At 35.7% G+C, this 16,776-nt stretch overlaps 1 protein-coding gene and 1 pseudogene across 13 annotated transcripts in view; one reads left to right on the top strand and one right to left on the bottom strand.

The window, feature by feature from the left end:
- The window catches only part of RIMKLB (ribosomal modification protein rimK like family member B), a 74,349-nt gene that overhangs the window by 6,462 nt on the left and 51,111 nt on the right, over window positions 1-16,776 (top strand). For 7 of the 13 annotated variants that reach the window (XR_010025014.1, XR_010025012.1, XR_010025013.1 and 4 more), the window contains exon 2: window positions 11,877-12,104. Coding sequence is in view for 10 of the 13 variants with exons in the window: in XM_063115591.1 (XP_062971661.1) it covers window positions 11,930-12,104 (175 nt within the window). In the remaining 3 variants the exon portion in view is untranslated. Of the gene's footprint in view, window positions 1-2,363; window positions 2,418-9,927; window positions 10,054-10,107; window positions 10,130-11,876; window positions 12,105-16,776 lie in introns of those variants that run through there. The other 6 variants (XM_063115584.1, XM_063115588.1, XM_063115586.1 and 3 more) reach the window with 6 other exon arrangements.
- Window positions 3,988-4,263, bottom strand: LOC134391851 (LYR motif-containing protein 2-like; annotated as a pseudogene).

The following is a 16,776-nucleotide window of genomic DNA, read 5'->3' as shown; positions in this document are numbered from 1 at the left end:
ATGTAAATTTATTTTCTTTATTCAAATTCCCTTTAATGGTGTGTTTATGCATAGAAGAAAAGAGTGCACAAAAAAAACCCCAGAAAACCGTATTTCTGTTCTGGCTCTACCATTGTGGTATCTTGGGCGGTCTTTCTTTAAAATATGGATAATACGAAAAGAGGTCTTTAAAAAGTTCATGGAAAGACGCATATTATCTTTTAATTCTCTTTTTCCATGAACTTTTTGAAGTACCCTTGTACATGCCTGTTTCTCACATAATTATTATATATAGATTAAATGAGAAAATGTACATGGAAAGTGTTTTGAAGCATTAAAGGTGTTTTTAACCTCTCACCTATATGTGTTTCTTTCTATGAGGAATTGGAAAGGATAGGCACTTGTCTATGTATTCCTAAGTATTGCCTTTCCTTACCTTAGTTGCCTTTTCTGTTTTTGTGTAAACACTCATGTTTTAAGGTCATCTTTTGCAGTCTCTTGATGGAGCATGAGTTTGGATAGTCAAATGGTTATGTATAAAATCATGTTTCTGGGCCGGCCTGTGGCTCACTCGGGAGAGTGCGGTGCTGATAACACCAGGGCCACGGGTTCGGATCCCATATAGGGATGGCCGGTTAGCTCACTGGGTGAGCATGGTGCTGACAACACCAAGTCAAGGGTTAAGATCCCCTTACCGGTCGTCTTTTAAAAAAATAAAATAAAATAAAATAAAAATAAAACCATGTTTCTATCTTGTATTTTTCTAAGAGTATCATAAGTGAAAAAAGCTATAAGAAGGAGAGAGTGTGAGTATATTTAACATGAAAACTTTGGGAAATTGTATGTTTGCTCCATTTTTGAGGTCTACTTGACTCGTGTTACATTTCTTTTCTTTTTTTAATATAAAAGGTTTTTATTATAGTTCAAATACATAAACCGTACATTCAAACATTTTAAAATTAAATTTTATGAACAAAAGTTTAACGTTCATATATAGGAGTATATAGCTTACAGGGAACACCCAGAAAGGTAAATTGTTGTCTAATCCAGAATACTGATAAAGATAACTTCATGATGAATAAAATGTTTCACTAGCAGTTCTGTTCTGGCCAACATCTTAATGACTGTGGTTCCATACCTGAGAAGAAATTGCTGCATAATCTTCTCAGTCTAAACAACAAGGCTTGGCCTGTAATTCAGAGGGGGTAATCAAAGCATGTAAGTGAACAAATGAAACTGTTCTTTTGAGATGAAAGTAAAAGCAGTAATCTTAGCCCCTCAAAGATAAGAATTCAGGGCCGGCCCGTGGCTCACTCAGGAGAGTGCGGTGCTGATAACACCAAGGCCCCGGGTTCAGATCCCATATACGGATGGCCGGTTCGCTCACTGGCTGAGCGTGGTGCTCACAACACCAAGTCAAGGATTAAGATCCCCTTACCGGTCATCTTTTAAAAAAAAAAAAAAAGATAAGAATTCAATTTTCAGTGTTTTACCTGCTTTAAAAAACAAAATCAAAACAAAAATACCTCCTTAGTTTTTCTTGGAGTATATGATATTTGCATCTTGCAAATTCAAACCACAAATGCTGTTTAAAAGTCTTCCATGTACACCATTGTTAGGAAGAACATTACCCAAATCACCAACTTCTACACCTCATAAATGATTTTTTTTAGTTTTAAGGTTTTAGATTTACTAGGGATAGCCTATATTTGATTATGTATGTCAAACATGCCACACAAAGAAGATACTTCCAAAGTATTTTTTTTTTTTTTTTTTTTTTTTTAGAAACTGTTCACAAATGCTTCTCCTATTTGTCAGATGATCTTGCATGGGTTGGCTAATGTGCATCATATAAAAACCTGAAAATTGGCTCATGCAAGCATTCTGAATTAGATTACCCCTGCGGAAGAGTATTCAGAATTATTTTGTCTTATGAGTTCTAAGGCTATGGAGGTGTGGGGGTGGACCCTGGCAATCCAGGTCATCAAAATATGCCACCACCAATTGATTTATGCCTCTTTTCTGAGATAGTCCAGTACTAGATACCATTTATCATCCTGCAAAATTTTGTCTCCATCTTTAAGGTGCTGGTCAGCTTTTTGGATTAGCTTTCTAGCTCTGTTCTGTTGATGAACAGAGGACTTCAGTTTGCAGAACTGGCAATCCCAGCACCTTCCACACACTTTCACATCTTTCACTCAATTAATTGTATGTTATAAAGTTGATCTCTTTCAAAAGTGTCCTGGAGTCAACTTTGGTTTCCATGTATTTGTCTCTGATGCGTTCTTCAAATTTCTCTTTTTCCTGTCACTGGAGGAAAACCTAATACACCGAGGATCTTCCTTAATGATTTTTTTTTTACTTTTTTCCATGTGGATGTTAAGACAATCACAGAAGTTTCATCCAGAATTTGCCTAAAGTCTTCTCTCTCCTTTTTGGTAAGTGCTTCAATGTGTTCATTAAGCTTCTGTTTCTCTTCTCTTTCCAACAAAGATCCAGATTCCCAATGATGATCTTTTTGGAGAGTCCTCTTTTAAACCATGACACACCTGAAGAACACACCTCAACAACCCTGAGGGGTAATGAAAAAGGATTTTTCAAGAAAGTTCCAGGGTATCTCCTGGCGTCAGTATACCTCCAGTCCTACATCTCATACTGGTTTTTTAAAAATTTTTTTATGTTTAAAAAGATGACCGGAAATGGGATCTTAACCCTTGACTTGGTGTTGTCAGCACCATGCTCTCTGAAGTGAGCTAACCGGCCATCCCTATATAGGGATCCGAATCCATGGCCTTGGTATTATCAGCACCATATTCTCCCAAGTGAGCCACAGGCCGGCCTTCCTACTGTTTTTTTAAAGAGTTTAATTGAGATACAACTCATATACGTACATTTAAAATGTATGAGGATATTTCAAAATGTTCACGGAAAGGTTTGTATTATCTTTTAACTCTGTTTTTCCACCAACTTTTTAAAGTACCCTCATCTAATTCAATAGATTTGAGTAGATTCACAGAGTTGTGCAACCAGTACCACAATCAAACTTTAGGATATTTTCATCACCCTGAAAAGAAATGCCATCTCCATTAGTAGTTACTCTCTATTCTACCCAAAGCCCTAGGCAACTACTAACTACTATATTCTGGATATTTCATATAAATGGAATCATACAATATGTGATTTTTTTGTGTGTGACTGGCTTCTTTCGCTTAAGAATGTTTTCAAGGTTTATCCATGAGCAACATGTATCAGTCCTTCATTCCTTTTTATTGCCAAATAACATTTTATTGTATAAATATGCCACATGTTATTTATCCATTTATCAGCTGATAGGCATCTGTATTGTTTCCACTTTTTGTCTATTATGCACACAATACTGCTATGAACATTTATCTACAAGTTTTTTATAGACTGCTATGAACATTTAATACTGCAGTGAACATTTATCTACAAGTTTTTTTTTATAGAAATCTTTTCATTTCTCTTGGTTATAGACCTAGGAGTAGAATTGCTAAATCATATGGTAACTCTTTGTTTAACCTTTCAAGGAACTGCTTATGTTTTCCAAAATAGCTGCATCATTTTACATTCCCACCAGCAGTGTGAGGGTTCCAGTTTCTCCACATCTTCACCAACATTTGTTATTATTTCCCTTTTTAATTATAGTCATTCTAGTTGATGTGAAATGATATCTTATTGTGGTTTTGATTTCCATTTCCCTAATGATTAATTGTGTTAAGCATCTTCTCATATGCTAACTGGCCATTTATTAGAGTGGTTTTTGCTTCTTACAAAAACTGTGACACATTCAGAAACATTTTCAAAACTCAGGGTATGTTTTTCAGTGCTAAGGCAATTGTCTTGATGTTCTTGTCTTTGCTCTCTCTGACAAACCATGCTCCATCTTCTGATATTCTGCCTGAGTACTGCACATACAAATACTTTGACAAGGCTTTGTCTGCCCATTGTTAAGCCTAAACAACAAAACACATGGAGACTGAAAATCCTTCAGAATAATGCTCTAGTTAAGATTTTGCTAAAGTGAGTGTTTTTTTCTAACTCTTTGAGCTGCATATTGCCTTGAGTAATCATCATCCATATTGTCTCCTCTTCAGTGGCACTTTGTTTCTTTTGAATTCTTCCTTTGCCCAGTCTTTACGTGTCTGTGATCAGAATTATTTGAACTTGCTGAATTGCTTGCAAAATCCTATAGAGGAGAACTTGTTGCTTTCTCATGAACTGCTTTAGCATTAGCATCGCCGGAGGTAAGTGGGAAGCAGCCATGTCCACCAGACAGGAGTCCCTTTGGCGCCTCTTACATTTCTATCACTGCGGAAGTCATCTTTGATTAGTATCTAGCTTCCTGCTCCTACTTTCACAGCATTCCAGTCTGCCTTCAAATTAATGTGGTAAGGAAAATGGCATTTTATAAACTTAGAACACCTAAATGGAGAGAGATTAAGTGACAGGGAGATTGTATAGGAATTACCTGAGTTTCAAAGGGACTTTCTTTTGTGATCATTTACTGATGAACATTATTAGTGGGTGATGGGATAACTGGGCTAACACTCTATTCTTTGGTTGTTTGAGACTCTTTTCTGAGATTTCCATCTTATTATTTATTCATTTTCTGTACCTTTCGTAAGAGTTACAAAGAAGTTCATCCTCCCTCTTCCCCCCAAGAGGTGTGGTTCTCTTATCCTTCTCTTATCTGTGGCTTTCTCTTATCCTTCGTTAATGCTTTTGTCCCTCTACCACTTATTCCTTTTCAGTCTGATTTCTTTTTTTTTTTTTTTTTTTTTTTTGTTGTTGTTGTTGTTGGTGTTGGTTTTTTTTTTTTTTCGTGACAGGCACTCAGCCAGTGAGTGCACCGGTCACTCCCATATAGGATCCGAACCCGCGGCGGGAGCGTCGCGGCGCTCCCAGCGCCGCACTCTACCGAGTGCGCCACAGGCTCGGCCCTTCAGTCTGATTTCTAACTGTAATTCAGATCCACCATTTTGGGGGTGGTGGTGGAGTGGGGGTGGGTGGCTGGCCAGTATGGGGATCTGAACCCTCAACGTTGATGTTATCGGCACCATGTTCTGATCAAGTGAGCTAATGGCCAGCCCCTCAGATCCACTTTTGATATAGACTTTTGGGTAAAAGAAACAGGGTAAAATTTATATAGATCCCAAATTGTGTTTATTTTTTTATTTTAACTTTTACTTTTATGTATTTCTGGGGTACAGTGTGTTGTTTCAATACATGCATATATTGCACAATGATTCACTTAGGGTAGATAGCACAGTTTTGTTTGTATCTATTAGCCCACCATTTCTCCTCTCCCCTGTGCACCCCCCCACCTATGGTAACCATTATTCTACTCTCTACTTCTGTGAGAATCACTGTTTCTTTTTGATTCCACATGTGAGTATTACAAGCGATATTTGTCTTTCTGTGCCTGACTTCAGTTAACATGATGGTTTCCAGTTCCATCCATGTTGCTGCAAATGATAGGATATCATTTCTTTTTATAGCTGAATAGCATTCCATTGTGTATATATATAATAGTTTTTTTATCCATTCATCTGTTGATGGGCATTTAGGTTGATTCCATCTCATTGGTACTGTGAATAGTATTGCGATGAACATGGGAGTGCACGTATCTTTTTGATATATAGATTTCATTTCTTTTGGGTATTTAGCCAGTAGTGGGATAGCTTGGTCATAAGGTAGATCACCTTTTGGTTCTCTGAGGAAACTCCATAGTGTTTTCTACAATGGCTATATGAGTTTACATTCCCACCAACAATGTACAAGAGTTCCCTTTTCTCTGCATCCTCTGTCAGCATTTGTTATTTTCTGTCTTGTTGATAATAGCCATTCTAACTGGGGTGAGGTGATATCTCATTGTGGTTTTAATTTGCATTTCCCTGATGATTAGTAATTTTGAGCATTTTTTCATGACCTTGTTGGCCATTTGTATGTCATCTTTTGAGAAATGTCTGTTCAGGTTCTTTACCTATTTCTAAAGTGGGTTTTTTTTTGTTTGTTTGGTTTTTTGCTGTTGAGTTGTGTGAGTTCCTTATATATTCTGCGTATTAGCCCCTTGTCTGATGTGTAGTGTGTGAACACATTCTCCCATTTTGTAGGTTGTCTTCTTCACTTTGTTGATAGTGTCCCTTGCTGCCTGTGGATATCCAGTTTTCTTAGCACCATTTGTTGAAGAGACTGTCCTTTCCCCATTGTACATTTTTGGCACCTTTGTCAAATCAATTGGCTGTAAGTGCATGGGTTTAGTTGGGAGCTGTCTATTATATTCCATTGGTCAATTTGTCTCTTTTTATGCCAGTACCATACTGTTTTGGTTACTATTGCTTTATAATATATTTTGAAGCCAGGAAGTGTGATGCCTCCAACTTTGTTCCTTTTGTTCAAGAATGTTTTTACTACATGGTATCTTTTGGGGCTCCATATAAATTTTCAAGTGGTTTTTCTATTTCTGTGGAGAACATTGGTATTTTGGTAGGGATTGTGTTGAATGTGTAGATTGCTTTGGGTAATATGGATGTTTGATGCTAATTCTTCTGATCCATAAACATGGAATATCTTTCCATTTGTTTATGTCCTCTTCAGTTTTTTTTCACCAATGTTTTATGGTTTTCATGTAGAGGTCTTTCACCTCCTTTGTTAAATTACTCCTAGGTATTTTTTCTTCCTCTCTCTCTTTTTTAAACATGTTTTATTTTTGTTTACTTGTTTATTTTTTGTGGCAGCTGGCTAGTACAGGGATTGAACCCTAGACTTTGCTGTTATCAACACCATGCTCTAACCATCTGAGCTAACCAACTCAAGCCACTTCTCCAAGGTATTTTATTTTTTTGGTAGCTATTGTGAATGGGATTATTTTCTTGATTTCTTCTTTGGCTTTTTAATTGTTAGTGTATAGAAAGGCTATTGATTTTTTTGTGTTGATTTTGTGTCCTGCCACTTTACTGAATTCATTTTTTAGTTCTAGTAGTATTCTGTTCGAGTCTTTAGGATTTTTTATGTATGTGATCATATAATCTGCAAATAGAGATAGTTTGACTTCCTTCTTTCCATTTTGAATGCCCTGTACTGCTTTTTCTTAACTTATTGCACAGGCTAGAATTTCTACTACTATGTTGAATAAGAGTGGAGAAAGTGGGCACCTTTGTCTTGTTCTAGATTTTAAAGGAAAAGCCTCCAATTTTTGTCCATTCGATATGATATTAGCTGTGGGTTTGTCGTATATGGCCTTTATTATGTTGAGGTACATTCCTAATATACCTAATTTGTTGAGTGCATTTATTATGTAGGGGTGTTGGATTTTATCAAATGCTTTTCTCTGTCTACTGAAATGATTTTTTTCCCCTTCATTCTGTTGATGTGATGTATCATGTTTGTTGATTTGCATATGTTGAACCATCCTTGTATCTTAGGGATGAATCCCACTTGATCATGGTGAATGATGTTTTAAGTGTGTTGTTAGATTCTGTTTGCTATCTTTTATTGAGGATCCAAATTGTGTTTTATTTTGTGGATTGAAAGGAATTGGAGACATTAAGACTCATTGTGGGGAAAAAAAACTTTGATAAACAGAATTTTGGCTAAAACATGAAGTGTCACAAAGTTCATGTTAAAAGGTAAAAGTTTTTATTATTAAGTCAATTAATAGGCACATAGCATTATTTGGAAGGAGACTCTTGGGACTTAGAATCAGAAACTCTTGAACTCCAGTTTGTGTTACTTAATATCATTTAAATTTTTGGCAGGGGGAATAAATCTCTTAATTCTTTTAACCTCAGTTTTCTTAATCTGTAAAGTGGCTATTATAAAACTTGAGGTTGAATTTATATAGCCTTTGTAAAAGTGCTCAGTAGTTAGCCCAGTATCTGAACTTTGATAAGGCCTTCAATCGTTCAGCATTTTCTTTTTTCTTTTTTTTTTTTTAAAAAAGATGACCAGTAAGGGGATCTTAACCCTTGACTTGGTGTTGTCAGCACCATGCTCACCCAGTGAGCCAACCGGCCATCCCTATATGGGATCTGAACCCGCAGCCTTGGTGTTATCAGCACCACGCTCTCCCGAGTGAGCCACGGGCCGGCCCAATCGTTCAGCATTTTCAAACACCATTCCTTTGTTATATGGTATTTGATATCTTAGAAGTCCTAGATTGTGGGGAAGACAAAATTATTGTTTGCAGTAAGATTTAATTTTAGTGGGGAAATAGGACTGCTAATTTTTCAATCTTGAGTAATAAAGATAATAAGAACAAATGTTCATTGCTCCTGCAATGTCTCAGGTCCCTAGTAACAACCTGAATTATAGTGTGATAATGGCTAGAATACTCTTATATGTATGTATAATATGATGTAGACTCATGGAAGAAGGATGACTTTAAGAGCCAGGGAAAACTTAACAGGTATGTTAACATGTGAGCCCAGAGTTTATTAAGTAGATCTGGAGTATATATTCCAAGCAACAGGAAGCATGAGAGAATGTAGTGTGTTCAGTAAACTGGAAGTGAGAGAGGGTAGAAGATTAGTTTGGAGGCCTTTATATAAAGCATTCCAAGTGTCAGATGTTGGATTCTGAGTTCATATGCTTTGGTCTTATGTGGAATAAAAGATTTTCCTTATAGTAAGAGGTACCTTAATACCTGCAGATGGTAGATTGTGGTTTTGCTTTTTCTCTACTAGGATAATTACCCTTGGGGAAGGGACCTTACAAGTAAAATAAGGGGGAGAGAAAAGGTATCCTTGATCTGTCATTTTAACTTTTTCTCTTATTTTATGATATGATGTAAATCTTTTACTATCTCATTGTCCTTCTGTAGGGACTAGATTGATATATCCTTTTGGAAATACTAAGTATTCATTATATGTTTTCAGTTTTTGACTCTAAACATTGAATTTTTCCTTTGTTTATTAAGGAAATAGGTCCTGATGAGAAACAGAATTACTAAGCTTTAAATCTCAGAATGTTTACTTGAAATAATTTATTTCTCTACCTTAAAAATTATCCCTAGGATTGGTCTGATATGGGAATTAAAAGTAAGGGGAAATAACTAAAGTGGTACTATCTTAAAAAATCGAGAAAATCTTAAGCAGTGAAACAAATGTCTGTTTCTCTCCTGTGTCAGAGGATAAACAAAGCACCTTGTTTCTCATTTAATTAGCATTGCCTGGAGTATTCCAGGGTGAAGATTATGTTTTTATATTGGTATGCCTACGCACACGTTTGCATGGAGAAGTATCTCTCATATAGAAGTAAATTTAAAAGTAAAAAAAAAAGGTCTCTTTGTAGACTTTCTCTTTATTTCAAAAAAGCTACCTTTCTTCCCTAATGTAGCAAATATTTGGTATCTGATATTTATACATTGTTTTCCTCAGAGTATCAGGAAAACAAAGAAACAGAATGGGAATGAGTTTTGTGGATATTTGCAAATGTCGCATTTATCTTACACTGCTAGAGAATATTTTCTTACAAATATCTTATTGGCTAACCAAGCCTCTTTAACTGTTAGGAGAAAATTAATCATTTTATTTTACGTGGGACTCTATCTTATCTTTTAAAATAGTGAGTATCATTTGAACTTTAAGATTCTGAATCATTAGTAGTTCTGTCATTTGGTGTACTTTTGGGCTCCTATATTATGTAGAGTTATGGCTGTCTTTTTGACTTCTTGTCAGCATTTGTGTTTTTTTTTTTTTTCCCTTTATGTTAATGGATGAGAAAATTAGAAAAGTAGATGTTTTAAAATTTTATTAAGGGGAGGACACAACTGCAGCCAGTGGGGGAGGTATCCACCCAGAATATTGGCAGCCTGATGCTGGGAGCACCAGTGGGGGGAGGAGCAAGCAGGCATGGAGTCTCCTGCCTTTGGAATTGGTGAGTCTTCACCTGACATTTCTGGTGTCTTAGATGTGAATCCCGATGGAGCAGCCAGAAGAAGACGAGCAGCTGCTGCAGCAGTAGCTCTGGGGGAGGCTCCGCCACCTGGGCACAGAGGAAGGCTAGCTGCACTTTCTCCTATGGAAATGCGAATGTTTCGTCAGACAGGCAGAGGTTGAAACCTTTCCATTCCCTGACAATAAACTGGTCTTTGGAGGTCACTGTAAAATTATCGTGGATGAAAAATCTGGTCAGTTGTTACTGTGAGATACAGCACCAGTGGAATAGTAATTAGGAAAAGGGCATAAGTTTAGAGCCTGTAGGATGTATAGAATATTTTGCTGTAGGGAAAACCATAGCATTTTATATATATTTTTTTATTTTAATAGGTCTGGAGCTTATCTTATAATAAGATTTAAATACCACAGACTATAGCACAAATAATATAAATTATAATTTATGAATTGCATACCGGCCCACTGCCAAAAACTAAACAAAACGAATTGGCCACAATTGGGGATAGTATGCTGTTGGAAAGAATAAACATATTTCTCTTTATTAAAAAAAATCTTTAATCAAATGTCCAAAACTGCTAATCCTAGAGTATCTGATATTAAGTTAGCACAATTTCTTCCTAGCAAGTATGTAAATTATCACCATATTTAGTCCAGATACCCTGTTTATTTAACACCAGTGACTAATTTTGCCTTCAAGGCAGTAGGTTGTGGGGTAGGTGGGTTAGGAGTACGGTAGGTGGGTGAGTATGGCAGGCATGGCAGGCCAAGGGGCTGGGCAGGTGCACTGCTGATGGTTCTTGTGTTGTCTCTCCCCTGGAGTGGTCTCACTATATACCACTGTGGAGCAGGCCCTTCTGGCTGATACCTGGGAGAGTGCATTAAGGATACGTGAGGGACCAGTTCCAGCTGCCTCTCTTCAGGAAGCTGCCAGTCTGGATAGCCTTAGCTTCCGTCTAATCTTTGCCTCTTTCCTTCTGCTTTTGGTTTGCTGTGTCATCTGGGAATAATACTTCAATGAGATGTGAAATTTTGTGGGGTATTTTTTGTGTGTGTGCTTGTGGAAAAATTTTTATATCTTTTGTTGCTTGTTCTCAAACTTGTAACTTTTTTGCTTCTTCTCAGAAAGCCAATTTTCAGCTGTAGTCTTGCTCATGATAAAACTCAGAGAAGTGGCACTCTATATCTGTGCAAAAAAGTCCTCTTTTTTACATTCTAGTAAACAAGCTGCATTTGTTTTAAAAAAATTCTATTTAAAGAGAGTAGAAACACCGAGTGAGAGCATGCTGTCCTCTAACTGAAGGAAACAAAATTTAGTGAATGGACCTGGCATTTTATTTTGACTATTTAAAGTCCTTTTTGCTCATTTCTCCAATATTTTATTTTGATTAAATTTACTGTGTAAACAACTTTAGTGTTGATGGTTATCTAGTAATATAGGTGCTACTATCTTATTTTTTTTCTGTGTACCTATAACAAGATGAGAAGAAAACAGTATAAAACCACAGATAAAAAATATACTTAATTGGGTTTTTTAGTGATGGGAAAGAGGGTGATATATTGTTGATGATTGGAACCTTATCTATTTCATATTAAGCAGGGAATTGCATTTTGAGGGAGGGGATAAAAGAGTGGAAAGTAGGTGATAAGATTAAAAGGTATATTCTAGGCAGTATATAATATAGGGAATGGTATTGAATATTTCTGCTAAGTGACCTGCTGTAATTAAGCTGCAGTGTCAGCTTCCCCAGGGGAAAATGGAGAAATCTTATTTCTGGAGAGATTTCCAGTTTCTATCTTTCTAGTGGTATAAAATTTTTAATTTGAATGGGGAAAAAGACATAATGTCTCTTCACTTGTTTTTTTTCCTTTTGTTTCTTGTTTGTATAATTAGTTACAATTGCACAATTTTTTTGTGTGAGATCCAGAAATCAAGTAGATTTCTTGATTTACCTTCTATGTGTATTTTTCTCTTCCATCTAGATAGAGTGTATATCAAGAAGAAATAATCCAGAAGGAACAACAAGCAGATCAAGATGTGTAGCTCTGTGGCTGCCAAGTTGTGGTTTTTGACAGATCGTCGAATCAGGGAAGACTATCCCCAAAAAGAGATATTACGAGCATTGAAGACCAAATGTTGTGAGGAGGAACTGGACTTTAGGGCAGTGGTGATGGATGAAGTGGTGCTGACAGTCGAGCAAGGAAACCTGGGTAAGTCTATATTAAGTGATCTTTTGATTTTTTCTTAGAATATGGTGAATCTGTATGTTTTAGGAATAATTAGGACAAAGGAATTGTTAATAGCCTCATCATTACTAAGTATTATCTAATCATAATGTCTAGTATATTTTATGGAAGAAATGGACACAGTAATATTTATTTACTATATTTAAGAAACAATTGGGAGGGAAATTAATGCTAACTTTCTAGTTTTCTTGCATCTATCTTCTAGTTTTATAAGGTGCTCCTAAGGGAATTTGTATATTTCAGGGGGAGTCCTGTTAATAAGTTAATCAAAAACCACGTGTGATTCTTATTTTCTTTTTTCTTTTTGTTTTGTTTTTTTGGCAACTGCCCAGTTTAGGAATCTGAACTTACGACCTCTTTTTTTTTTTTTTTTTTTAATGCGAAAATGTATGTATGTGATATAAACTACTAATACAGTTTTTCTTATAGGTAAAAGTGTCCTAATGATTTGACTGACTTGGTGCTAAATATTTCTAGTATTTCTAATATTTCATATTTGTTTAAAGATTACAAGGGGAAGATATCTTGGAAAAGTGTAGAAATTCTTTAGGACTGACTTTCAGGAATCTCTAAATCTTTGGTTTGGAAAGTTATGGCTTCTTACAGCTAAATTGATCATTTCTGTCTTGGGAGCATTATAAAATGTCATAAGTGGAAGTTTTGTTTGACTTAGAAAGTACTTCATAATTTAGTAATTGTATAAATTACTTGCTTTGTGGGTAGAATCATAATGAGGCTCCATGATTTAATTTCCTCAGTAAAATGGAGAGGTGGTTATTGTGAGAATTAATGATATACAAGATACAATGAAGTCTTACTTTTATCTGCTATTATAGGGTACTTTTGTTCATAAGCTAGTTAATAGATCCAGAATCTTGGCTGATTACTAAAATGTTACTGTGGGTTTAAATGACTAGAATCTTAGCAAACAGTTATTCTTTGTTCTCAGCCCTTTTAAAATATTTATTTCCGCTGCAGTACCTTTTAGCAGTAATTATTGCTGTAAATGTTTCCATTTTGTTTCACTTACGTAAACAAGTACTCTTGTTCTCTTGCATGGAGTTACTACCTTAATTTGGATGATGCTCACTATTTTATTTTCAGTCTAGTCCTCTTTTCAGTATATGTGCCTGGGTCTAATACCTAGTTATTCAGATTCAGAAGATCTGGGATAGAGTCTATTTCATTCTTCCATCAAATATTTGAGCACTTACTATGTGCTGTTTATTGGTATGATTTGCAAACTGAGACATAGTCCCTGTATTATAAAGGATAAGGTCAACGCTACTTAGATGACCACACAAATAAATATAAAATTATTATAACTTTGGTAAGGTATGAACGAAAGGTATGAATGTTACTTTTCAAGCCTCCCGCATCTGTGACAGAGACCCTTGATCAAATCAAGGTAAATCTTTTCTCTAAAATCCACCATCTGTGGCATGCTTTTTCAACTTATAACTTTTTCAGTGTAAGTTACGTGTACAGCTATTGTTGAAATTGGAGTCAGAACTCAGTTACTTTATTGTGTTTGGAACCATAATCCTGAAGTCTGTATGAGAAAGAGACATATAATGAGCAAATGTGGAGTGTTAGTGTACTCAACACCACTCTCACAGGCTCCTCCTGTACATTTTGTGTTGTGCTTTTTTTTGCGGTTGGCAGGTATGGGGATCTGAACCCTTGACCTTGGTGTTAGAAGGCTGCACTCTAACCAACTGAGCTAACCGGCCAGCCCCATTTTTGTGTTTTAAAGGTTGGAAAACTAAATGCTGCAGCCAGGGTTTCTTATGAAATCTTGTGTCTGCTAAGTAGACAAACAATATTTGGGAGTTAGAAATGGTCATTTCTATTTTTAAAAAGCTGTTTAAAAAGCTCGAAAAAGATGTAGGTTGAAAAACTGTTGTTCTTGATTTTTTTTCTCAAATGCCTATTGGACTTTTTCACTTTGTTCTCAACTGTCACTTCTATGCCAATTTGTCAAAATTTAACTTACTTTTTCTTCCTAACCCTGTCTTCTTATCTCCACTTCTCTGTCTCTGTTTGTAACATCACCTTTCTCCCATTGCCCTGACTTTAACTGTTGACAGTTTCTTTTTCTTTTTAAAAAATATTTAAGAGCCAGTTTGCCACAACATTTTGTTGCTTTTTCCTTCTGAGCCATAACTATTCTTCTACCTTCTCTCTATCCTGAGTTGGGCTGTCATGGCCTCAAATTTTAATGACTGCAATGGCCCTCTAGCTCTTTCTTTTTCACATTGGTCTTTCCTCTCTAGCCCTTTTACATCTTCATTGAACACTACTTTTGTCATCTTAACATCCTTATAAAATTCAGAAACTTATTTTTCCTCTGTAGTGTCAAGTCTAATTTTCTTTAAGACTTCATTGATGCATCTCCTCTGTATTCAGGCATTTCTAAGTGGTTTTTTTTTGGGACATTTTTTACATTTTATATTATTTAAATCTCATATGATCTTTTAGCAAATGTGATATTATCATTTTACAGATGAGGAAGCAGCCTCTTTCACAGAATTAAGTGGAGAAATTTGAACAGAACTCTTGTTCTAACCTATTACCAGGTCTCTGCTATATATGCTGCTGCTTCTTGATAGACTTTCCAACATTGTCTCTCATTAGTCCTTATTCTTTCGGTCAGTATGTTCACTATAATATTGTCATTTGTAATGTCACTTAAGTTCATTGCTATTTCTTTGTCTTTGCTCATATATTTTATTCCATCTGAATGTCTTATTTTCTTCCCTGGCCTTATTACACCTCTTTTGTGAAGTTTTACCTGACTACTTTTGTTGAAGTTTCAAAGCACTTAATGCTTATGGGATACAGCTAACGCTTAATGATATAATCATTTTTTCTTTAATGGATTTATTTTAATTTTGTCATCATTATTTCAAGTCCAGAGTTTCAGTATCTTACATTGCATGTTGTATCTCTCTTAACAAGGTATGGCGCACATAAATACTTGTGATACTATTTATGCATTAGTTTGCCAAATATATGTTTAATATCCATTGTTTTGTTAATATCTCAAGCACAATGAGATACCACTGCGCACTCCCTAGGATGACTTTAATCAAAAATACAGATAACATGTAATGGTGAGGATACAGAGAAATTGGAATCCTCGTACACTGCTGGTGGGAATGTAAATTTTATTTTCCTGTTCATCTTTTACTTTTACTAACAATGCAGCCTTGGGTTTTCAGCCTCTGTATCTCAAATCAAAACTGCCCACTTCTGGTAGCAAGACAGCTGGTTTTCACAACTTCCCCACTCTAGTCAAACTACTGTGCCAATTAAGCTGTGGGAGTAGAAGTGGGAATGGGAGCAGCCCTAGGCAAAAAGGCTATAGATTTCCATTGTTCATACCCAGAGTTCTGTCTTGGAAGGTATTTGTCCACTTGTAAATTATATGATAGACTTTCATAAAAATAGGAGAAAAATACTTTAATGCTAATATGTAGCACTATTTAGTGAGAAACATTATAGGTATTTTTTTAAATAGATTTTTTTCCTAGCATGTAATAAATGATTTGTTTTTAGAAAACTTGAAAAATACAGGCAAGAACAATGAATGTTATAAGTTTTTTATAATTTTAATATCTAGAGATAAAGTCACTGTTAAACTTCTGTATCTTTCACGTCTTAATTTGTATGTATAACATACATATGTAACTACAAAGTGTAATTTTAAATATAATTGCAAAAATACTTTGCATCTTGTTTAATAGCCAACCTTTTCCTTCTAGCACTATTTTGGAGACATTTTTCTATCTCTGAAGGTATTAGTCTAGAACACAAATTTTATGAGCAGCACACTCTCCTTTTTTTAAAAACAAACAAACAAACAAAAAAAGATGACTGGTAAGGGGACCTTAACCCTTGACTTGGTATTGTGAGCACCACGCTCTCCCAAGTGAGCCATGGGCTGGCCCTTAGAACACAAATTTTAATAGCTTTATAGTATTATATGGATGTAATATAGCAAAGATAGGGTTAGTGGTTTAGAGGATGGGCTCTAGATCACACTGTTTGGAATTAAATTCTGTCTGTTACCTACTAGCTATAGATTTAGGCAAGTGACCTGACTTCGGTGTGTTTTTCATCACATGTGTAATGGAAGCCATCATATAGGGTTGTTATGAGGATCAAATAAGGTAAGTCCTTAAATAGTGCCTGGCATAATAATCATTAGACATTTAGGTTGCTTACAGTTTCTTTTTCTTTTTTTAAAAAATAACCATTAAGTAATCTGTGGTAGATTTTTGTTTGTCTTTATTTATAGTGCTCATTTTTATTTCCGTCTTTATTTATACTGCTTATTTATATTTCCTTAACGTAAGTTTCTAAAAGAGGAATCTCTGAGTCAGTGTATAAATACGTTCATGTTTTTTGTTTGTTTGTTTTGACAAATTGACTTCTGGAAAGGTTGTATAATTTATATATATATATTTTTTGGTCTTTTTGTGACCGGTAAGGGGAATGCAACCCTTGGCGTGGTGTTGCCCGCACCGCGCTCAGCCAGTGAGCTCACTGGCCATTCCTATGTAGGATCCGAACCCGCGGCGGGAGCGCCACCGCACTCTCCCGAGTGTGCCACGGGGCCGGCCCTAATTTA

The sequence above is a fragment of the Cynocephalus volans genome, chromosome 12 (assembly GCF_027409185.1).
Source record: "Cynocephalus volans isolate mCynVol1 chromosome 12, mCynVol1.pri, whole genome shotgun sequence".
NCBI classification, from domain to species: domain Eukaryota; kingdom Metazoa; phylum Chordata; class Mammalia; order Dermoptera; family Cynocephalidae; genus Cynocephalus; species Cynocephalus volans.
This window is presented reverse-complemented; position numbering and strand designations above follow the sequence as displayed.